Source organism: Myxine glutinosa, chromosome 2, assembly GCF_964187855.1.
Source record: "Myxine glutinosa chromosome 2, kmMyxGlut1.1, whole genome shotgun sequence".
NCBI classification, from domain to species: domain Eukaryota; kingdom Metazoa; phylum Chordata; class Myxini; order Myxiniformes; family Myxinidae; genus Myxine; species Myxine glutinosa.
Genome location: NC_136262.1, coordinates 178,946,631 through 178,971,592, shown reverse-complemented (window position 1 = coordinate 178,971,592; position 24,962 = coordinate 178,946,631). Strand labels below are relative to the sequence as shown.

Sequence of the window (24,962 nt, the reverse complement as noted above, 5' to 3'; positions counted from 1 at the left end):
TACCCCGTCCCCCACATTCAGGACTTTTCCGCCCGTTTGGCGGGCAGGTCCTTCTTCTCGAAGGTGGACCTCATACGCGGCTACCATCAGGTCCCCGTCAGGCCGGAGGACGTACCGAAGATGGCGGTCATCACGCCATTCGGACTCTTCGAGTTCCTGCGCATGCCCTTCGGTCTGAAGAATGCGGCTCAGGCGTTCCAGCGACTGATGGACAGCGTCCTGCGCGACTTGGATTTTGTCTACGTCTACCTGGACGATATCCTCGTCGCCAGCGCGTCCCGCGAAGAGCACCTACGCCACCTCCGCACGCTCTTCGAACGCCTGGGCCAGCATGGCCTAATTGTGAACCCTGCAAAGTGCCGGTTCGGCGCCGCCACAATCGATTTTCTGGGGCACCGTGTCACCAGGCACGGCGCCGTCCCCCTGCCGGCCAAGGTGGAGGCGGTGAAGGGGTTTCCGCGCCCCCGCACGATAAGAGGGCTGCAGGAGTTCCTGGGCATGGTGAACTTTTACCATCGGTTCCTGCCCCGTATCGCCCAGCTCCTGCGCCCCCTGCACGAAGTTCTCCGAGGTAAGCCGGGCAAAGGCGACATTACCTGGACCGAGCAGATGGACACGGCATTCACGGGCGCGAAGCTCGCCTTGGCTAACGCCACCATGCTCGCGCACCCGGCGCCCGATGCACCGATCGCCCTCACCACCGATGCCTCGGACTACGCGGTGGGCGCGGTGCACGAGCAATGGGTGCGTGGAGCTTGGCAACCGCTGGCGTTCTTTAGCCGGCAGCTTCGCCCGCCCGAACGCCGTTACAGTACCTTCGACCGCGAGTTGCTCGGACTTCACTTGGCGGTCAGGCACTTCCGCCATCTGCTCGAGGGCCGGGCGTTCACTGCCTTCGTCGACCACAAGCCGCTGATCTTCGCGATGGGCAAGGTCACCGAGCCGTGGTCGGCCCGGCAGCAGCGTCACCTCTCGGCCGTGTCCGAGTACACGACGGACATCCAGCACGTCGCGGGGAAGGACAACCCGGTGGCGGATTGCCTTTCCCGGGCCGTCGCCCACGCAGTCCACCTCGGCATCGACTATGCCCGGATGGCAGCGGACCAGGCCGCTGACCCCGACGTCCAGGCCTTGCGGACCGCCGTCATGGGCCTCCGCGTCACCGAGGTGCCGTTCGACGGCGCGGGCGCGGCCCTCTTGTGCGACGTCTCCCTCGGGCGTCCTCACCCCATTGTGCCCGCGGGCTGGCAGCGCCAGGTGTTTGACGCCATCCACGGCCTGTCCCACCCGGGCGCGAGGGCCTCCCAAAGGCTGATCGCCGACAAGTTCATCTGGCATGGCCTCCGGAAGGCCGTCCGCGTCTGGGCCAGGACGTGCCTCGCGTGCCAGCGCGCCAAGGTGCACCGGCACACCCAGGCCCCGTTGGCCCCGTTCACGGTGCCGGAACGCCGGTTTGACCACGTCCACGTGGACCTGGTGGGACCTCTGCCCCCCTCGCGGGGTTTCACCTACGTCCTCACCATGGTGGACCGCACCACCCGGTGGCCGGAGGCCGTGCCCTTGGCGTCGACAACGGCGGCCGATGTCACGCAGGCTTTCATCGCCACCTGGGTCGCCCGGTTCGGCGCCCCCTCAGACATCTCATCCGACCGCGGCCCCCAGTTCACCTCGGAGCTCTGGGGGGCGGTTGCGCAGGGGCTCGGGGTCCGGCTGCACCGAACCACGGCCTACCACCCCCAGGCTAACGGCCTGTGTGAGCGATTTCACCGCTCATTGAAGGCCGCGCTCCGGGCCACCCTCCGCGACGGCGGCTGGGTCGACAGGCTCCCCTGGGTCCTGCTGGGCCTCCGGACGGTGCCCAAGGAGGACCTGCGCGCATCCGCGGCGGAGTTGGTCTTCGGGCAACTGCTGCGGGTGCCGGGCGAGTTCCTCCCCGACTCCACGGCACCATGGTCCGCGGCACAGCAGCGCTCCGCTCTGCAAGAGACCGCCCAGAGGTTCGCCCCGGTGCCAACGGCATGCCACGGGCACCCACCGACGCACGTCGCCCCGGAGCTTCGCACGGCGGAGTACGTCTTCGTCCGCCACGATGCCCATCGGACACCACTGCGGCCCCCGTACGACGGGCCTTTCCGCGTGCTGGAGACTGGGGCGAAGCACTTCACCCTGGACATCGGCGGTACTCCTGACCGCGTTTCGGTAGACCGCCTCAAGCCGGCCCACCTCGATGTGGACCATCCACCGCCAGTGGCCCGACCCCCACGTCGGGGCCGCCCTCCTGCGGGCGGACCCCCGGCACCGCCCAGCCCCGCCGCCACGGCGCCCCCCGGTCCTGCACCCATCCCAGGGGCAGCCAGGGGCATCCCACCTGGTATCCCTGCACCCCGGACGCCGCCGATCGCCAGGGGGCGCTTCGGCCGGGTCATTCGTCTGCCCCGCAAACTGGCCCTCTAGGTGCGCGGGAATTCTGGGGGGGGCGCGTGTGGCGGACACAAAAGCCCACTGGCGTGGTGACATCATTCCACGCACCAATTGGGCGGTGGCCACGCCCGAGGGGTAGGCGTGGCCTCATGATATACACCGGGCGACCAGCCCGGAGGAGTTGAGTGTTACAGTGTAGTCTTACAATAAAGACGTTTATATGTTACCGCTTGTCCGCTTCCTCCTTGCTCACAAGCAGCGCGCGTAACGCCGCGCTTTACTGTGATCATTGAACAGCTTGCTGAGATGGCTGACGAGATTGTGGAAGTGGCAGCACCAACATTTTCTATTAGTTCTGCTACACGCCAGTCATTCAGTGCAACGTTTGATCATTGGGTCATCCAGGATTTGGAGTCGACAGTTATCCAGATCACAGCACTAATGTAGGCGCTCACTTATCACCTGCAGGAAGAGCGCAGTTTTTCTCGTGATTGGGCCCAAAGCAAACAGCATAGCAGGAGCTAGAGTAATAGCTGTCCACGTCACGGGCATGAAGGTGCAGACTGTTGGTACCACTGGCGTTATGGTGCAGCAGCCCAGGAGTGTGTGCTGCCATTTTCATTTAAGACGCCTACTTCCACCATGCACTGAAATGGCGTGAGTGGCAGCTAGGGACGATGAGCTCTGCCAGTCAACGTGAGAGTCACCTTTTCTACGTCACTGACAAGAACACTGGCACACGCTACCTGGTTGATACTGGAACCAAAGTGAGCGTGTTGCCTCGCACGACAGAAAGTAAGAATCGGTATAACAACACTGCACCACAACTTCAAGCAGTTAACCACTCACCTATCGCCACCTATGGAGAGAGATCTTTGATGCTTGTTCCGGGACTGCGCCGAGTTTTCCACTGGGTATTCATCATTGCTGAGCTGCCCACACCCATTGTCAGAGCTGACCTTACTGTGAAAGGGATTGGTTCACAAGCATCCACCAGCAGTCTCACGTACAGTATGTGAAGAGTACTAACTCGTCACGATTTAGTGCCCTCCTTCATAAATACCCCAGCATAAGTCGACCAGTGTACAGCAATGCGTCAGACACTCCATCACACATCACTTAGAGATTCAAGGCCCACCTACAACAGCGAGACCCCACCCCCTTGCACCTGATCATCAGTCTAATGCCAAGGCAAAGTTCGATCATATGCTTGAGGTCGGTATTTCTGCCCCTCTAGCAGTAACTGGTCTTCCCCATTACACATGGTCCCGAAAAAGACACCAGGAGATTGGCGGTCTCATGGAGATTATGGGGCACTCCCCAGATCCATTGTGCATGATCGCTATCTGGTGCCACACCTCCAAGACTTCTCTTCTTCTTTGCAAAGTGCTCCAGTTTTCTCTAAAGTAGATCTGGTTGGAGTGTACCATCAGATACCCGTCGAGCCTGATCATATCTATAAGACGGCCATTACCACACAGTTTATACTCTTTTGAATTTGTTCCTACCAGTAAAAAAAGCCTGTCAAAAATGACGGATTGGAATAATTTATTTGACATTACTGCCTCGTGAGTGTGCCAAAATCTGAAGCCTGAGCCTTAAGAATGTTTGGGTCCTCTTGAGCTTTTCTGTCCTCTGAAATTTGAGGGGGGGGGGGGTCTTTTGGGTCCTTTGGGTACTTTAGATGAAGTATTTCAGTTAGAATTGTGGGTGGCGTCAGGTCAGCTGTCCAACGAATGGGTGAAGAGTGGACGGTGTTGCACTCGTGGGGAGGATTGTTTAATGATGGCACACTCGTGGGGCTGGGCTAGCAATAATGAGAAGCTGTGATCATCAGGGTGTATCTTATGTGAAATGCTGGGCCGGCTGTGGAACCAGATGAGCTCTTTCCTTTCTTCCTTCCCGTTCAACTTTATTTTCATTCTTTTGATTAAAAAAAATATCTTCCTCATTGACCTTCTCCCTCCCACCAGAGCTCTACATAATTGAATAGAGAAAGACCCTCAGGGAGAAAAAGAAAGAAGAGGAGGTGAAAGGAAGAAGAGTGCATCAGGACGGTGGTGGAAGGCGAAAATGAATACAGGATGCCCACTGCCCAGTCCAAGGTTTGTTTAACGAGAAACTCGGCCTGTGTGAGCTTTTTGAGGATTTGATTAATCTCTCTGAGGGCTGCCTGTTGGAGGCACAGTGTCGGAGAGTCTGGGGTGGAGGAGGGTTTTCTCGGTGCGCGTGGGATCGTGAGGAAAAGTGGGAGAGGGAGCAGAAGCGTTTGCTCCTCATCAAGCATCATCTGAGCCAACCGGAGGCAACATGCGGCTTCATGGTTTTGCAGAAACTGCTCTGGACAAGTCGTTTGTGGAGTTTGAGGACACCCACTGAAAAAGAGAAGAGTGGAGGTGAGGCGCCATCCTCGGGACACGTGTCTGGGGCGAGGCAGCAGGAACGCCACCTGAAACAGGCCTGAATTTCCCTCCTCCTCTCCCGGTTTTATTTAACCCATGATTTTCTTTGTATATTTTGGTGAATATACCTTTGTTATTTTTATTCTCTCTCCCCTCCCTCTCCTTTGAGATTAGCTGTGGATACCGGGTGGGTCATTTAATTGTCTTGCCCGTATTGTCTGCACGCCTGTCTGTCCTTCTTTAATTTCCTGATCTTTGCCGCTGCATATCAGCGGGATTTATTTTCCTTTTGATTTATATATTCCTTGGTGATATACCCTGTGTTTTTCTTGATCTGGAGTAGAAGATTTGCATTTATTCCATTGTTTTGAATTTGCATTGCATTTCTGAATTGGCATACTGTGTGTTGAACAGTGTGGGTGGCGGGATGTAAAATTACGTCAGCATTTGGATGGTAACTTCGCTCGGTCACTCCTGACTGCTCATACGGTGCCACGGGAACGTTTTGGCCTCCCGATCACATCTATTAGGATCTCCAGAGCAATCGGCAGTACCCCGAGCCCTTTATGCAGGGGCCAGGTCGTAACAACGGACATACATACATTCATAATCACAAATACATGCTCCATTATATATAGATGTTGTCGTCACTACGTTTTATCGCGTTGCTATTTGCATGGTTATAGATGTATAGATGTTGTCTTAGCTCTTTCACGAGCCTCGACTCTGTATACAAAAAAAAAAAAAAAAAAAAAAAAAAATGGTGAGGCAATCCGTCGGTGGAACTACGTGAGAGAAGAGTACGCCTGCGTGCGTAATGGCGGCACAGCTATTCAAGGCTTGACTGAATGTCTGTGGAAATAAACTCCTATTGTCTCCTGAGAATCTGCCTTCGAGTCATCACAATGGCGCTGCGAACAAGGCCAGACACTCATCTTCCGAGGAAACTTCTACTAACTTTCCGGAGTGTCGAAACGGGGAGTGGAGATTATCCGTTCGTGCGACGCCGACGCAGAGGTTTCCCGCCAACAAGCTGACCTTCCTTCGAGGACCGTCAGAGCCAGAGGTTTGGAATTTATGTGATAACTTCTGTGAGACCTTTGGAATTTTGGGAACTTTTCGAACAGGTATCGTAATTCATTGTTACATACGATTTGAAAATAATCGGTGGTTAATTTCAATCTCGTTAATTAATGGTGGTTAATCTCGATTGGTTAATTTCCCTGAGTTTGGCGGCGGAACATGAAGAACCGCTACGGCTGCGATTTCAGAACTTGGTTGCTGAAGTTTTCTGGTTGCTGAATTTCCCAAAAAAAATTCCATCTCTTACAGTGCATCTTTCATTCATTCCCTAAACTCTCCAGAACTCCACACATCCTTCAGCGTCCTCAAATGTATTTTTGACTCGAATGTCTCAAGAAACTCATTTTGCAATAAATGTTCGTTTCCCATTAATCGTACACTTTTCAAAATCCAATCTCACCCCTTCCCTCCAAATCTTCCCCATCACCCATCTCTTTCAAATCTTCCCCCTTGCCCCTCCCTCCCAAATCTTCCCCATCACCCATCCCTTTCAAATCTTCCCCCCTGCCCCTTCCCTCCTAAACTCCCCCCACACCCCTCCCCTCCGAGACTCTCCCTCACTCCTCCCCTCCTAGACTCCCCTCTCACCCCTCCTCCTCAAAGCGTCCTCCCCGCTTCTTCACCCTTCCAACTTTCACCATCTTCTCCCAATTATCAACAAAGTCATGGAATCCATCATTGCTTCAGATATGAAATCTTTCCTCTTCTCCAATGGCTTGATCTCTGATCATCAATTTGGTTTCAGACCTGGACACTCTACTCTGGACATGCTGCTTCTGCTTTCTCAACAATGGATGGAGGTCCTCAATGCCAAACAGGAAATTAGAGCAGTCTCCCTTGACATATCACGTGCCTTCGATACGGTCTGGCACCCCGCTCTGCTCACCAAACTCTCCTCTTTTGGTATCAATGGAAATCTCCATGCATGGCTGGCGGACTTCCTCTCTAGTCGTAGTCAACGTGTGGCCCTGAATGGGTTTCTCTCATCTCCTCTTCCTGTTCAGGCTGGAGTTCCACAAGGCAGTGTTCTGGGCCCTGTGCTTTTTCTGGTCTTCATCAATGATCTCTCTGACTCTCTTGAAAATCCTCTGTATCTCTTTGCTGATGACTCTAATCTCTGTCGCTCCATTCTTCATCCCTCAGATCGGTAGTCTGCTGCCTCCTCACTCTCTGCAGACCTGGACAAAATCACAGACTGGGCAAACAAGTGGAACATGTCTTTCAATCCTGACAAATCTCACACTCTTACGATGTCTCTCCGAAAAGTCCGACTGGACAACCCTCCCATCCACTTTCTGAATAATCCTCTCCAAGAAGTTCTGTCACTCAAGCTTTTGGGTCTCACTATCTGCCATGATCTTTCCTGGGAAAACCACATTTCAAATCTGGCCTCCAAAGCCAGTCGCCGACTGGGTATCCTCCGTCGTGCAAAGTCCTTCCTTGGCACACCTGAGCTCCTCACCACATACAAGGCTTTCATCCGCAGCTCAATGGAATACTGCTCTCCCCTCTGGGCTGGTGCTCCTGCCTCACACCTAGCTCGTCTTCACGCTGTTGAAACCAAAGCATTCAGAATCATTGGAATCTCCCGCGATGAAGCTAACTCCAAGGGCCTCTCACTCACTCACCGCAGGCAGGTTGGTGGTCTTTCCGTCTTCTACCGACTCCTCTCTGGCCTTGCCCCCCCAGCTCTCTCTGGGCTCTGTCCCGCAAATATTCCTACAGGTCGCACAAGATCTGCCTGCAACCCTCTTATGGTCAAACTGCCAAAATCAAGACTCTCTGCTCACCTTCACTCCTTCATTCCTCGCTTCTCCCGCCTCTGGAACAAACTCCCTCACTCTCTTCAATCCCACTCCACCCTCCAGGTCTTTAAAACTGCTGTTCACCACCATCTCTTATCTTCCCCCATCCAAAACCTTGATCTTTTCTACCCCCGCTAATTTCACCCCAATTCCACTTTTTTGAAATACCAACTTCTGTCCTGGAAGTCCTTGGTGTCCTTATGTTTTATACTTCTCCCTCCACCCCCCCCCCCCCCACTTCCCACGCCTCCTCCCCCCAAGCCCTCTCCCTTCCACACATCTCCCTGCTCTCAGGTGTTGTGTTTGTGTGCTTCCCCTTCTCTCCCCATCTTGTTTTCCGCTCCCTCTTTTTGTGTGTTTTGTTTGTCTGGTTGATTTGTTTGTGAAGTAAATGTTAGCTCTTTCTCGAGCCTCGATTCAGTATACAAAAAAAAACAAACAAACAAAAAAAAAAAACACTTCTGCCTCACTCTTCCCCCGCCTCAAATAAAACCTCACTGCGCCTCACCCAATCACCATCAAACCTTTTGTCCGCCCCATTCTTCCCTTTCTCCAAGCTATTCTGTAATCTCTGACACACCTTCAACAGCTCTCCCTACCTCTTCCTCCTCTTCCACATCTTACCCTACCGCTCCCACCCCCCTCTCCCCCCCCTGTTCTGTATCCGATGCTCCCCCTTCCTCTTCTTTAACAGTATGGACCTCAAACATCCGGGGCCTTCGCTCAAACTTAACTGATCTCTCCATACAGGTTGCTTCTGACAAACCAGACGTGATCTGCTTAACAGAAACTTTCCTCCTTCATGATGTCTCTGATTCCTTGGTATCTTTCCCAGGTTACTCCCTCCTCCGGTATGATAGACCTGAGCCTCGTCCTGGAGGTGGGGTTGCTATCTTTATAAAAAAACTCTCTTCCTCACTCGCCCTGCACTGCCCTCTCTCCACCTCACCCCCAGGAATACCTTTGGCTACGGCTTCCCCTTCGCTCCCACCTTTTGTTCATATGTGTGTTGTACCGTCCACCAAACAGTGGTGACTCCATCTACATCTCGCTGTCTGATAATATGGACCAACTTCTATCTACCCATCCCAACTCTCTCTCTTCCTCATATGCGGTGATTTCAATTGTCACCATGCCAGTTGGCTGGGTGTGGGTACCTCTCTCACCAGCCATGGCTCTTCAGCAAAGGACTTCTGTGACTCATTGGGACTGACACAATCTGTCAATTTCCCAACCCGGATCTCAGTCAACGGAGCATCTTCTCTTCTGGACTTGGTTATGACTAACTTCCCTGAAAATGTCTGCTGCTCTTCTTCTGCTCCAATCGGCTCATCTGATCATGTGCTTGTCAAAGTGGACATCTCTCTGACCATTCTCAGAGAGCCTCCTCAGCGTCGACGAGTCTGGCATTTCACTCAGGCCAACTGGCATGGTCTCCAAGCAGCCATCAATCATCTGGACTGGTCTCCCATCTCTACTGCCTCTGACATCAACTCATCCTGGGAATTCTTCCAAAGTAAATTGCTCTCTCTCTCATGCACAGATTTATCCCATCTCGTCTTCAGTTGTCATACCCTTCCTCCCGTCCATGGTACACGGAATCTTGTGGTGAGGCTATTGCCCAGAAACAACTTGCTTTCGTCTCCTGGAAAGCAAATCCAACGGAAGGAAATCTCATTTCCTTTCACAAAGCCCGAAACAAGTGTGTATCCACCCTCAGGAGAGCCAGGAAACAATATCTCTCCGTTCTCAGGACCGAACTCTCTTATCTGTCTCCCTCTTCCAAATCCTGGTGGCATCTGGTCAAATCTGTTTCTGGTGTTTGTTCCCCCTCCATCCCCTCCCTCACCTCAAATGGCCACACGGCTGACTCCGCACGTGAAAAAGCTGAATGCCTCAACTCTGTGTTTGCCTCTAAATCTTGTGTCCCAAACCCATCCCTCTCTGTACCCACCGTACACAGTCGTACCCAGCTGATCCTGGACTCTGTGTCCTTTCCTCCTGACAAGGTGGAAAAGTTTCTGTCAACCCTCGACTCTGATTCTGCAACTGGACCTGACGGCATCAGCCCACGGGTCCTAAAATCATGTTCTTCCACTCTTTCACTTCCTCTCTCTGTTCTCTTCACCCTCTCTTTTGCTCAAGGTCATCTTCCATCTGCTTTGAAATCAGCCAACATCACCGCTTTGCACAAAAAAGGTGAAAAACAGATCCCAGCAACTACAGACCAATCAGCCTTCTCCCAATTATCAGCAAAGTCATGGAATCCATCATTGCTTCAGATATGAAATCTTTCCTCTTCTCCAATGGCTTGATCTCTGATCATCAATTTGGTTTCAGACCTGGACACTCCACTCTGGACATGCTGCTTCTGCTTTCTCAACAATGGATGGAGGTCCTCAATGCCAAACAGGAAATTAGAGCAGTCTCCCTTGACATATGATGTGCCTTCGATACGGTCTGGCACCCCGCTCTGCTCACCAAACTCTCCTCTTTTGGTATCCATGGAAATCTCCACGCATGGCTGGCGGACTTCCTCTCTAGTCGTAGTCAACGTGTGGCCCTGAATGGGTTTCTCTCATCTCCTCTTCCTGTTCAGGCTGGAGTTCCCCAAGGCAGTGTTCTGGGCCCTGTGCTTTTTCTGGTCTTCATCAATTATCTCTCTGACTCTCTTGAAAATCCTCTCTATCTCTTTGCTGACGACTCTACTCTCTGTCGCTCCATTCTTCATCCCTCAGATCGGCAGTCTGCAGCCTCCTCACTCTCTGCAGAGCTCGACAAAATCACAGACTGGGCAAACAAGTGGAACATGTCTTTCAATCCTGACAAATGTCACACTCTTACGATGTCTCTCCGAAAAGACCGACTGGACAACCCTCCCATACACTTTCTGAATAATCCTCTCCAAGAAGTTCTGTCACTCAAGCTTTTGGGTCTCACTATCTGCCATGATCTTTCCTGGGAAAACCACATTTCAAATCTGGCCTCCAAAGCCAGTCGCCGACTGGGCATCCTCCGTCGTGCAAAGTCCTTCCTTGGCACACCTGAGCTCCTCACCACATACAAGGCTTTCATCCGCAGCTCAATGGAATACTGCTCTCCCCTCTGGGCTGGTGCTCCTGCCTCACACCTAGCTCGTCTTCACGCTGTTGAAACCAAAGCATTCAGAATCATTGGAATCTCCCGCGATGAAGCTAACTCCAAGGGCCTCTCACTCACTCACCGCAGGCAGGTTGGTGGTCTTTCCGTCTTCTACCGACTCCTCTCTGGCCTTGCCCCCCCAGCTCTCTCTGGGCTCTGTCCCGCAAATATTCCTACAGGTCGCACAAGATCTGCCTGCAACCCTCTTATGGTCAAACTGCCAAAATCAAGACTCTCTGCTCACCTTCACTCCTTCATTCCTCGCTTCTCCCGCCTCTGGAACAAACTCCCTCACTCTCTTCAATCCCACTCCACCCTCCAAGTCTTTAAAACAGCTGTTCACCACCATCTCTTATCTTCCCCCATCCAAAACCTTGATCTTTTCTACCCCCGCTAATTTCACCCCAATGCCACTTTTTTGAAATACCAATTTCTGTCCAGGAAGTCCTTGGTGTCCTTGTGTTTTATACTTCTCCCTCCCTCACCCCCCCCCCCTTCCCATGCCTCGTCCCCCCTGGCCCTCTCCCTTCCACACATCTCCCTGCTCTCGGATGTTGTGTTTGTGTGCTTCCCCTTCTCCCCATCTTGCCTTCCACTCCCTCTTTTTGGGTATTTTGTTTGTCTGGTTGATTTGTTTGTGAAGTAAATGTTAGCTCTTTCACGAGCCTCGATTCAGTATACAAAAAAAGAAAGAAAAAAAGTTGAAGATGAAAAAGAAACAGCCATCTTAACAGCTGTTGCTGTGGTTCGTGCAGAGTTTGACCAAGAATGTGCAGCCCTGAGAAACCAAATCAGAGACCTCAGGTACAAACAGTGTGAGGATCGGGAAAATGGAATAATTACTAGACAGGATGAAACCAACGTTCAAACAGTATGTAATTAATAGACATGTAGTCACGAGGCTTCACGGACCGTGTTTTTCGGTTTTATATATTGTTGCGGTTGTGGGAATAAAGGAGAACCCCCTCGTAGGTAGACGCACCACAACATGTAGCCTCGCTGTTGTTCAGTTATCTCTTCGTAAATGTAAGCGTAGTCTCCTTTCCTGTGTCAGTTTTGCGTTGAGCAGGCTAGTAAGTGTAGGCCTCGATTAGGCTGGAATACCATGTCCTCAGCCTGAACAAGTCTGGCAAGGCCGAAGGGAGGAGCTGCAGGGGGAGTGGCCGGTAAGCAACGAGCTGCCAATCAGAGCTCGAGGGGAGTGGCTCACCACGGCGACGGGAGGAGGGGCACGGAACATTCGGGTAAGGCCGGGGCTTAGCCATAAAAACCCTGCCCCGGGCCCCCCACCTGAGTTGAGTTGAGTTGAGTTGAGTTGAGTTAAATTGAGTCGGAGCCCTGTGAGAGTTAGAATCCACAGAACGCAAGAGGACAAGAGAGAGCCGAATTCAGAGATCGTCAGAACCGCAGCAGAACGAGTGGATTGAACAGTTTGTAATAGCCTCGTTGTACACGAACTTTCCCCGTGTCCTGTGCCCTGCGCTCTGCGGCTGTATTAATCGCGCTTGTGGAGACGATCTGTTCCGGAGCCACCTACGCCGACGATCCTCCTACCTGGGCTTCCTGCATACGTGCCATGACCACCAGAGGGCCACGCCGGGCAAGCTGTCCCGGAGCAACCGACGGCAAGGCGCATTTGGTGCGCAAACTTCCTTCCTTCCTTCTTTTTCCCCGCGTGAGTGAGTGGGCCCTTTGTCTGGAGATAAGTTAAGACTGCTTAAGTGCCTGCTTTGTGTCTCTTCGCCTGTAAATAGTAAATAAACCGTGTTCTTCCTCTTATTTGACCGTTCCCGTCATTTCACTATTGGCTTAGCATCGCACGAACAGAACCGCTCGAATCGGGTTCAATAAAAGGTAACGGCACGAGTCACGTGATACGCACACCGCTCGGGCGTATTCGATTAGCGTGGCTTGTGCGAGGTCCGGTCCCGTTTTCGTGGCAGTGTGGGTACCAAAGGTACGTGCGGCGTCGACCCAATACCCTTTTCCACGCTCGCTGCGGAAGTGGCGATTCGGCCTCGTGGACACGAAGACCCGAGGGGGAATGGGGGCTTAAGCCCCCCTCTGTACGTCGACGGGCTTCGGGAGAGCCGCAACAATATATATAGGTGAATATTGAAGCAACATGTTTCGGAAGAGCGCAGATCGACAATATAAAATTACAGTGATGATAATATTTAACTGTTATTGCCATGACATTGTTGAAGTTACATAAAAATTACATTTTACATGATGCTGCATTTTTTTGTTTTTCTTTGTATACAAGATAGAGGCTCGTGTAAGCGCTAACATTGATGATAACAAGCGTTACGCCTAGGTCCCCCGTCGGGGAAGTGATGTGAGTTGACAAAGTGGAAGACGCAGAAAACATGCTATGATATGATATTTCGCTCACAAGGTTCAGACATACATGGAGGCGGCCCTCTTGGATTTTGACGTGGCGACCCAATTTTCAATAGCGTTCTTCCTTATGCCTAGATACACCCACACACCAAATTAGAAGTTGGTACATTCGCTTATTTTTCAAGATATTCATCTCAAGGTTCAGACAAACATGGCGGCGGCCATCTTGGATTTTGACGTGGCGACCCAATTTTAAACAGCGTTCTTGCTTGTGCCGAGATACACCCACACACCAGATTAGAAGTTGGTACTTCACTTATTTTTCAAGATATTTCGCTCACAAGGTTCAGACATATATATGGTGGTGGCCATCTTGGATTTGGACATGGCGAACCAATTTTCAATAACGTTCTTCCTTATGCCGAGATACACCGCACACCAGATTCGAAGTTTGTACTTCGCTTATTTGTCAAGATATTCATCTCACGTGGTTCAGACGTACATGGCGGCGGCCATATTGGATTTTGACGTGGCGACCCAATTTTCAACAGCGTTCTTCCTTATGCCGAGATATACCCACACACCAGATTAGAAGTTGGTACTTTGCTTATTTTTCAAGATATTCAGCTCACAAGGTTCAGACATACATGGCATCAGACATACATGGCGGCGTTCATCTTGGATTTTGACGTGGGTTGCACCCACACACCAAATTCGAATGCGGTTCTTCGCTTACGCACGCACGCCCGCACGCACGCACGCCCGCACGCACACACGCACGCACGGAAGACAAACTGACACATAAAACATATGATAAAGGGAGTGGGAGATAAGATGGGGAGAGAGAGGGAAGCACACAAGTACAACATTTGAGAGCAGGGACATCGGGAGATCTGTGGGAGGGAGAGGGCTTGGGGGAAGGAGGCATGGGAAGGGGCGGGGAGAGGGGGAGGAGAGGAGGGGACAGGTAAAAAAACAAAAACACATAGACACTGTTCGGACTTCCAGGAAAGAAGTCGGTATTTCAAAATACTGGTCGAAATACTTCGACTACATCTATGCCTGGTTCAAGTAGATCTCGTCTTGCACTTCTCAAGTTCTGTCATATTGTGCTCGAAAGAGAGAGAGAGGTATGAACCTGCAATACATCTACAAGTAGTAATGTAGAATCCCTTGTGAACTGTTCGAAAACCCAAGCAGACAGATTTGAGCGGACAATCAGATTATTTTCGGTCAATTGGATGAAAATGGATGATTTTATGTGACTGACCTTTTGACAAAAGAGTTAATTTGATTTTACCGTTTTATCATAATAAAGCTTTGTGGTAAATTTGAGTGAGAATAGCTCAAATGGAAAAAAGTTACGACCCAGGCACACACACACACACAGGCACACACACATAGACACACACACACACACACACACACACACACACACACACACACACACACACACACACACACACACACACACACACACACACACAGACACACACACGCACACACATCTCGTTTTTTCATTTCTGTTCCTCACAATTCTATCTCTCTCTTTCATTCACATACACGCACAGACACACACACACACACACACACACACACACACATACACACACACACACACACACACACACACACACACACACACACACACACACACACATTTAATTAATTATACAGTATCGGTTGTTCCGAAACTTAAATATAAATAATTTAAAGGATTGTTGTAAATGATGTTAATTTCACAACATCCCATATTCAAACTTTATTTAAATTGTAAACCTCAAACATAGTTTCTCCACCTAAAGCAAGAATCTTAACCTGTAAGCAATTGACTCGTTTCCCGATTGCATGGATCATCAGCTCAGCATTGTTCTTCCTCGAGGTTTCGATCCTTTTTTTTTCTTTTTTTTTGTATACAGAGTCGAGGCTCGTGAAAAAGCTAACATTTATCAAACAAACAAATCAAACAAACAAGCAAACAAAGTATATAAAAAGGGGAGTGGTCGACAAGATGGGGAGAGAAGGGGAGGAAGCACACAAACACAACATTTGAGAGCAGGGACATCGGGAGATGTGTGGGAGAGAGAGGGCCTGGGGGGGAGGGGGGGTTGGGGGGGGGGCAGGATAGGTATAAAACGCAAGGACACCAAGGACTTCCAGGAAAGAAGACAAAAGTCAACTCAAAAAAGTGGATTTGGGGAGAAATTAACGGGGGTAGAAAAGATCAAGGTTTTGGATTGGGGAAGACAAGAGTTGGTGGTGAACAGCCGTTTTAAAGACCTGGAGGGAGGAGTGGGATTGAAGAGAGTGAGGGAGTTTGTTCCAGAGGCGGGAGAAAAGAGGAATGAAGGAGAGAAGGTGAGCAGAGAGTCTTGATTTTGGCAGTTTAACCATAAGAGGGTTGCAGGCAGATCTTGTGCGACCTGCAGGAATATTTGGGGGACAGAGCCCAGTATATGAATCTGATGGAGAGGTCTCAAGTTAAAATTTAGTTTTACCTCATTCATTTTATTTGGTTTCCAATTACTTTTAATAAATTCATTATTTGTTTAATTTTACTTTTCTTGTGCTGGTTCGTTTCTTTGTTTTGTGGGTTCGGAATAACCCCAGCCAAGGTTCAAAATATGCCTACGAGTTAAAGCTCGTTTCGGTCATTCGTCATCCAGGGGTCTTAACCCTGGGGACACGATAGTATTTATTATATGGCATAGTGTGCTGCTTTGTAAAAATTGTGATGGTATTGATCAAAGGAAAAGAGGAATCATATTTCATCGGAAAGTGGCATTCACCTTGGTTATTATCCAGCGTGTGGGAACTCATAGGAGAGCAAATATGGGGGACAAATGGCTTCAAAAAATGAGATTCTCGCTGCCATACATTTAGTATAGAGATCAATGTTGGAATCCACACTTTTCTATAATTTCACCCTCTTTATCGTGTAAAATTTATACATCGGCCATCCAAGGATACTTCTTATTTTTTTCTCTTTAACGGGTGGAGTTTCCTTAAGCCCGGCCTTTGTGTACAAGCAAGATACGCTACGATGTATGACATATGGTGAGGATAGATGTGTGAGGAAAAAAGTGAAGAAGGCGCTGCACTTGAAGGGTCTGGACTCTGGACAAGAGTGTAAACTGTGGTGAGAGGAATCAGAGAGTGTGTTTGGTTGGCAGGATGGCTGAGATGTACGCAGATATCGTCTCGATGTTGTCTCACCTGGGTTCGAATCTTGACCCAGCTATAAGCTGTCATCCTGGTGTTTCACAGTCAAGGTGATTCATCATTGTGTGTGTCATTCCTTGGATGGACGTTAACCTGGGTGTCCCGACCACCGTCATTAGTTGGTGGATGTTAAGGATCCCACGGTGGTCTTTGGAAAGAGTAGGAGAGCTCCATTTCTGCTGCTGAGATACTGGGGAAGCTTAGAGCTCTTTCATATGGCCCCGATATAAATCCCTGACTATGACAGTGCCTGTGGGGCGCTACAATTGACCTTTGGCCTTGGGCGCCACAAACCCAAATTCCACCACTTCCTACAAGTCCTGCCAATATCTGTGTACCCCTTTGTCTACAATGCATATCGGTACAAACAATGCATATAGAAAAAGTGTACAACCCCCTTTCAAATTTTTCACGTTTTGTTGCCTTATAACCTGGAATTAAATTGCATTAAAACAGACGTTTTCTACGTTTATTTACACATCGCATCCCACAACTTCCAAGTGAAAAACAAATTATACAAATTTCAGAAAATTCATTGAGAATACAAAACTAGAAAAGGGTTACGATGTGCAAATATAGGTGGAAAATGTCTGATTTAATGCATTTTGATTTCAGGCTATAAGGGAAGAAAACGTGAAAATTTTGAAAGGGGTGTAGACTTGCTTGAGCAGTGGTTCTTAACCTTTTTAAAGGCGCCGAACCCTAACGAAACCCACCAAACACTCGCGGAACCCATCAAATTTGACCAAAAAATTAAGAAGAATTGCATATTCATGCGTTTTCTGTTCTTCTTTTCGGGAGGCGATCTGGGAAATGCGTGGTTTTGTTTTGGCAAGGGCCACCCTCAAATCATTTTCACATGAAAGCCTGCTCCTTTTCTTTGTTTTAATGTCCACCAGTTTTGAAAACGCATGCTCGCAGAGATACGTTGTAACGAACGGCGTGAGGATCTTGAGGGCAATTTTAGCAATGTGAGGATACCCTTCCATTTGGCGGCACCAAAACGTTGAGAGCGTTGTTGTGCCGAAGAGTTGTTGTTGAGTCTGGCTCTGCTGAAGTTCAATGAGGTCGTCGAGGTATTGGTCGTTGACATCTGCCGTTGCAACGTCGAAAGTAAACGGCTGCCGCACCCATGCTGGGTATTGCTCTTGGTCGCGGAAGTAGCCATCGAATGACTTTCCCAGCTCATCCAAGTGCGTGGCAATCGCTTGCTGCAGCTCACCCAGTACAGCAGTGGCTCCAACTTCAGACTCTTCTTCGATCCCGCTCACGCACTCGTCCAGTAGCGAAAATTTCACGAAGTTGTCGTTCTCTGTTCGCCGCCTCCACAACGGTAACTTCTTTCGGAAAGCGCTCAGCTTTTCTTCAGATTCGATGACATTCACTCCACTGCCCTGCATCTGGCAATTTAGATGATTGAGTGCGTCGAAGATGTCAGCCAAGTACACCAAGGCGAGGATGAACTATGACTCTTGAAAGTCGTTGCATGGTGATGCTGGTGTTCTCGCAAAAACAGGGCTAATTCTACACGCAAGGCAAAAACACGGCTCACTACCTTCCCTCGTGATAACCATCAAACGTTAGAGTGGTAGAGAAGGATTTCGAATTCAGAGCCGATTTCATTGCACAGCTCTTTGAAGATGCGATGATTCAGAGCACGACTTCACACGTAATTCACAGTTTCAACGACGATTTTCAGAACATTGGCCAGTTTTGGAGGCAGGGTTTTTGATGCCAGCGCGTGTCTGTGCAGGACGCAGTGCGTGACGATGATGTGTGGTGCATCGGCCTTCACCAGCGCTCCAAGACCAGAGTAGCATCCCAGCCTGGCTGGAGCTCCGTTCAAGCGAACTGCAGACACCATGTTCCACGATAGGCCGTTGCTTCTGAAGAAGTCGTCCACAAGCAAGAACAAGAACGTCCATCAAGAACAAGAACGTCCAGAACAAGAACATCCACAAGAACGTCAATCACGTCAGCTGCCTTCATCGTTGTTGTGAGAGGCTTGCAGAACAGAAAGTCTTCCTTGAGCTCATCTCCTTTTACATAACGCACAAATAAGATGAGCTGGCTCAAATTCGAAAAGTCGGTGGTCTCGTCGATTTGAAGGCTGAATTTCGTCGGGCTAGCGACTAAATCTACAACTACCTGGGCGAGGATTTCGTCGCTCATGTCATCGATTCTGCATCTGATGGTGTCATTTGAGAGTGGAACGAGAGACAACCTGTTTTCAGCAGCTTTTCCCAGCATGATGTTGGCCATCTTCAACGTGGTCGGTTTGATGAGTGTCTCGCCAACGGTGTGTGGTTTGCCCTGCTTTGCGATCAGGTACGCAACTTCATATGACACGGTGAGGATCAGTTTGTCAATTGGAACGAAGTCGAGAGTGGGCAAGGTAGAACTTCCGTCGAATCGGACTCTCTTCAATTTGAATTCATCCAGCATTGCGTCTTTGTACTGCCCCTCACCGTGCAGTTTTTTGAAGTGTTCCTGTAGTTTTGCTGTTGCTAGGCTGGAGTTGCTCAACTTGACATTGCAAAGCATGCATTGAGGACGTTGACTTCTGTCCCGTTCCGTCAAACACGTGAACCCGTACCGCACGTAATCCTCCGACCACTTCCTTTTTTTGCTCGACATACTGCAAAAAAACAAATAAAGTAACAAACTGATCTTAATTTAGTTCGGGATAATAATTATACGTATGACATGTATGAAAAGTATGACAAAAATTTAAAAAGGAACATGCTTAAATATAATCAGAACCCCTCTGAAAACTGAGAAATTTTAACGAAGAAAACACAACTTATAGTTACGATGACGGGATTTATTATCTACTCAACTCTATGTCACCTCAAATCCCATTATAATATTACATAGAAAACTGTGAATTGTTAGTTTTGAATTGCGACCAAAGGAGTTATATAACCTCCACCTAATTTTCTGAGTAATTCAATCATATTTTATAATCACCATCCACTTTTGACTTTAATATAACTCTGAACCCGCCCTGCATATCCACAAACATTTCCAACTTACTTTTCAATTAATCAGTAACTCCAAAGTAAGGCGTGACCAATGACGCACGGCACACGGCAAGCTAATCGAGGCTATTCACTGGAATTTCCGGACACCTGCCAAGTCCAAAATCCAGAAAGTAAGTAAGCAAGTAAGTACCATCAACAGAATAATTAGCAAGTGGCTCATTGATTCAACTTACTACAGTCAGTGTGAAACAACTTATCTTCAACACAGACCAGAGAAACCATGAATGGGATGGGAATACAATTACAAATAACATTTCCATTCGTTCGTAACATACATAGCAAAATAATAATAATATTAATAATAAGCGTAATTACACATAGATTCAAAATTGATACAAAACTAAAAACAAAACAAAAAACAAATTGCAATGCGTTTCGGCGTTTCGGAGGACCTCCGACGAACCCCTGAGACTGGCTCACTGAACCCCTGGGGTTCGGTCGAACCCAGGTTAAGAACCACAGTGCTAGAGGCACTGCATCTATTTCCATTTTAAACCTATCTTCTCTTTCTGCTGCCACAAACTTTCTACAAAACACAAGGAAAAAAGGGCCATGGCCAATGCACCAGCTGTAGGACAAGCACACCAAAGACAAACTCACCACGTATAATTGACTGAAATGAAACAATGTACAGAGAACCATGAGAACATCCTAATACTCCTTCTCCCCAACCTCGTGCATACATTATTACTGGATTGCTCCTCCACAATACCCCTACCAACTTCAGGGACATCAACACAATCCACATCAAACAGGAAACTTTGTTGGTTCCTGGAATAAAGAAAGAATAAAAATCAATCACTTCGTTTAAAAAAAAAAAGAATCGACAAAGTCCATGAATTTGTTGATGTTGTTCTGGAGTGTGTCAATGTATGGATGAATCAATGTGCTGTTGAACAAGGATGGGAAACCCCAATAGATCCCCCACTTTTTATAGTGATGAGATGATGCGTCACTCATTGGCACATGAGAGTCCTTATAGCCAAATTGGTATTTCGTTACATCGGCTACCCCATGATAGACTATCCCACTTGGTTTAATCATAACCTTCTTTGGTTTATTGGCCCAGCTCCGTTCAATTGGCGGAAACATCGTTTTGGCTTTTAAAATGTCAGTCCCTTTTAACACTAGGCCTCCTTCACTCGTCGTGGTGTTGTACTGAGCATTGGTAATTGGAAAGGTGTGGTGTAAAAAGTACCAACAGGCCACTTGGGGCATCGCGAGATCTTCCATCATTGCACTCCAATTGTTCCATTTGTGTGGTACAATTATTTCATCAACATCGAGGAAAGCAATATATTTCGTGCGGTGCTTGTTCCGATACAAACAATCATTGATGGTGGCAATCTGACCGAAGTACTGTATTTCTCCAGGGTGTTTGCTTGGTCTCCATCCAAAGGAAGGCCGCAGGTAATTCGCAATGGGCCACTGGATGACCTCAAGGATACCAATCTCAATGTAAGCCCGCAGGATAATGTCCATGGTGTGGCTCACGCTCGTGTTGTAGACCGTTACACTTGTAGCGCCCAGTATGCGATACATCTCAATGCTCTGAACAAACTGCAGAGTGTTGTCAAATTGACCGAATAACGCTGGTAGGCACACGGCAAAGTCATGTTGAGGAGACAATTTCGGGGGAGCTTGTATTGGCAGATAATTTGTCAGAGGATGGATGGCTTGGTCACACCGGGTGAGAGCTACGTGTGTAAGTTGTAAATTGCTTCGATAAACTTCACAGAAAAAGTTAAAAACTGCAAACTTGAAGTCATAGTGTGATCCCACCATTTCCCGTTTCGCTTCTTTCAATGACATCACAGTAAAGCGGTCATTATATAGCAGGTGACAACACAAGCTCATTCTTTGTGCCCACGGAGCAAGAGTGAAGACCCTCACTCTGGGTTCATCTTTGTCACGCTCATCAAGGTAGGCAGAAAAGACCAGTATCGAGCTGTTTTCCACTCTTACGAAGGTTTGACCACTCAGATCTGATGAAGTAGAAACGAGATTCACCGACTCGTGGAATTGGTGAAAGAATGGTGATTTTCTTGGGTTTTTGACAAGTTCGAACTGGCCTTGTGTCGCAAACCAAATGAGAATTGAAACAGAACATATGGAAAGTCCAAGAAAAATCCATGTCAGTCTCGAATTTATGACTGCCATGAGTCATTCACCACAGTGTTTGAAGTGCTGTTCCTGCAAAACACACACACTGTTCACATTGGATTTCCACTTCATGTCAAAAACTCAACTTCTATTCATCATTCAAAAAAATCTCCTTAAACTATATACCATTTATTTAATGCTTCAAGTTGTTGTAGAAAAAAAAATTGACATATAACAATTCTACATGTCACATAAAACTTCATAATAACTGTTCATTTTGTATATTACAATTTATTCTTCGACTGATATTTGAGTTTTGATATGAAACGTGGAGGAAACTAAAAAAGCATTCTTGTAGAAAATAACCTCCTCGGAAATTGGACGAGCGTCTAATTGTAATAACCAATTACAATTGTAATAAACTAAAACAATACGACTGTGTCGCCAATATGCCCCCGCATAGTCCCACAACCGGTAGATGCCATCACTCTGCATACAGTGCATTCAGAAAGTATTCAGACCCCTTCACTTTTTTCACATTTTGTTATGTTGCAGACTTATGCTGAAATCGTTTAAATTCATTTTTTCCCTTATCAATTTACACACATAATGACATTTACCCCATAATGACAAAGAGAAAACAGGATTTTAGAATGTTTTGCAAATTTATCAAAAATAAAAAACTGAAATTTCACATTGACATAAGTATTCAGACCCTTTGCTATGACACTTGAAATTTAGCTCAGGTGCCTCCCATTTCTCTTGATCATCTTTGAGATGTTTCTACACCTTGATTGGAGTCCACCTGTGGTAAATTCAATTGATTGGACATGATTTGGAAAGGCACACACCTGTCTATATAAGGTCTCACAGCTGACAATGCATATCAGAGCAAAAACCAAGGCATGAGGTCGAAGGAACTGCCTGCGGAGCTCAGAGACAGGATTTTGTCGAGGCACAGATCTGGGGAAGCCCACAAAAAAATATCTCTGCTGCATTGAAGGTTCCTAAGAGCACAGTGGCCTCCATAATTCTTAAGTGGAAGAAGTTTGGAACAACCAGGACTCTTCCTAGAGCTGGCCGCCCGGCCAAACTGAGCAATCGGGGGAGAAGGGCCTTGGTAAGAGAGGTGACCAAGAACCGGCTGATCACTCTGGCTGAGCTCCAGAGATCCTGTGTGGAGATGGGAGAAACTTCCAGAAGGACAACCATCACTGCAACACTCCACCAACCTGGGCTTTATGGCAGAGTGGCCAGACGTAAACTCCCTGCCTTGTTAGCAGCTTCGGAAGAGATGAATCCGCCCCGACGATGAATCCGGATGAAGATTTAATGAACAAGGTGAACATGATGATGAAGATGAAGAAGATGATGAAGATGAAGAAGCTGATGAAGATGAAGATGAAGATGAATCTCACAACATTCATTGGAGGTGTATCTTTTGTGAAATAGAATAAAACTTTAATTATTAAAGTGACACGCCAAGATAAGGTGTTTGAACTTTATTTTAATCTTCATCGTGAATAGATGATGAACTTAAAATGTAACATGAACTGATAAACAAAATAGGAATAACTTTTACTGAAAAAACCCGATATGCATCTGAACTTATATCCAGGTTCAATGTTCCTTATCATGAACAACATTAAATAAACAACTTTCACTGATTAAACCCGAAAGTGAAACTTACAAGCCTAATTTAAATGTTCCGTTTGCAACATTGTAGATGTGGATTATCCACATCAGTGCCATGGTTGACTTTGCATATTGGCTACGATATTCAAGGTGAACCCGTAGTTCAGGAACACAAGCTGATACTTTCGAGCCATGGCGAGTACCTTACGCTCACAGCTCAATCTTTCGAATGAAAAGCAATGGACATTCGCGTGTCGGAAACTAAACGGATGATCTGACTGACCGGATGCACGCGCGGTACATCGGTACATCGCGGTACATCGGTACATCGGTACATCGCGGTACATCGCGGTACATCGCGGTACATCGGTACATCGCGGTACATCGGTACATCGGTACATCGCGGTACATGGGTACAGCACGGTACATCGGTACATCGCGGTACATCGGTACAGCACGGTACATCGGTACATCGCGGTACATCGGTACATCACGGTACATCGGTACATCACGGTACATCGGTACATCGCGGTACATCGGTACATCGCGGTACATCGGTACATCACGGTACATCGGTACATCGCGGTAGAAGAGTCCACATGATAAAGTTTGTGTCGGCATTCGTTTGATCTCTGTTCTGTTGAGTCGGGAGAAATAAATCGTCGATAAAGTTTTTTTCCCGCGATTTCTGAAACGATCGTGCGACCCATTGAAAATCCTTCGCGACCCAAACATTGGGTCGCGACCCATAGGTTGCGGAATGTTACATTACAGTATCAATTATCCCAGCTCCTTTATATCTAAATTGATGACCCACACCCCGTTGTCTCTTAGGTTGAAAGTATCCTCCACCAAGAAACATACCTTCACCCTTATAGTATGGTGAAAGGAACATCCCATCCCCTGTAATTATTTTATATTTTCCCAACTCGTGTTTTCTCACAATCATCGTATTTATTTATTGGAAAACTTCACGTAGGTGAATTCTGATGGATATAATTTCTTCATTAAAGGAAATCATATGATTATCTTGATCGGTTATCCTAAAATTTACTCGGTATATGGTTTTTCCTGACACAGATAAATAGACAAGATTTTTTGGTTCCATATTGAATTTATAACCAATCGGTGTTGAGTATGCGCTGAATGAAAATATTGTATTTGTTCTTATTCCATCGTTATAAGCACCATCAATCAAATCACAATGAATTAATACTGAATTTATACCGGAGGATATTTGAATGACATTATCACTGTAAGACGTCCCGTTAGTTTCAATCTTTTTTGAAGAGAAACCCAATAGCTCTCTGAATGAATTTTCAATCGTGAAATCAACGTTATAATTATTTTTAAGTTTAATAGTTGATTTTAAAGTATGTTTTTGAATATCTATTACAATATTTTTCGGTTCATCACCTTGGTCTTTCATAAGGCGAGCAATTTCAGAAGATATTTGAGAAATCTCGTATGCTCCGGATGAAACTGTTATAGTTTTATATCCACATCCTGAATTATAACTAAACTTCTTGTTTTTCTCTGTGATATTAAACAAAGTATTGTTACGGACGCGGTTTAGATGTTATTATGGGCCGAGCGGATGGTCCACCGCGACCGTTACAGGATCCCCGATTGGCCCGACTCCCCCAACGTTGACTAGATCGCACCACAGATATTCAATTTGGAAACCTCTAAAGCGACCGCAAGAGAAGGAAGAGAGAAGAAGACAGAGTACGGAGGAATACCAGGATTTATTAAGTATTTTC

General features: G+C 47.7%; 1 protein-coding gene across 1 annotated transcript; it reads right to left on the bottom strand.

Annotated features, from left to right (window-relative positions):
- Positions 1 to 19,226: 19,226 nt before the first annotated feature.
- Positions 19,227 to 21,499, bottom strand: LOC144890683 (glycosyltransferase family 92 protein F49C12.5-like). Its single transcript, XM_078771983.1, has one exon. It carries the CDS (start codon positions 21,316 to 21,318, stop codon positions 20,269 to 20,271), a length of 1,050 nt encoding a protein of 349 aa, XP_078628109.1. The 5' UTR covers positions 21,319 to 21,499; the 3' UTR covers positions 19,227 to 20,268.
- Between the last annotated feature and the right edge of the window lie 3,463 nt (positions 21,500 to 24,962).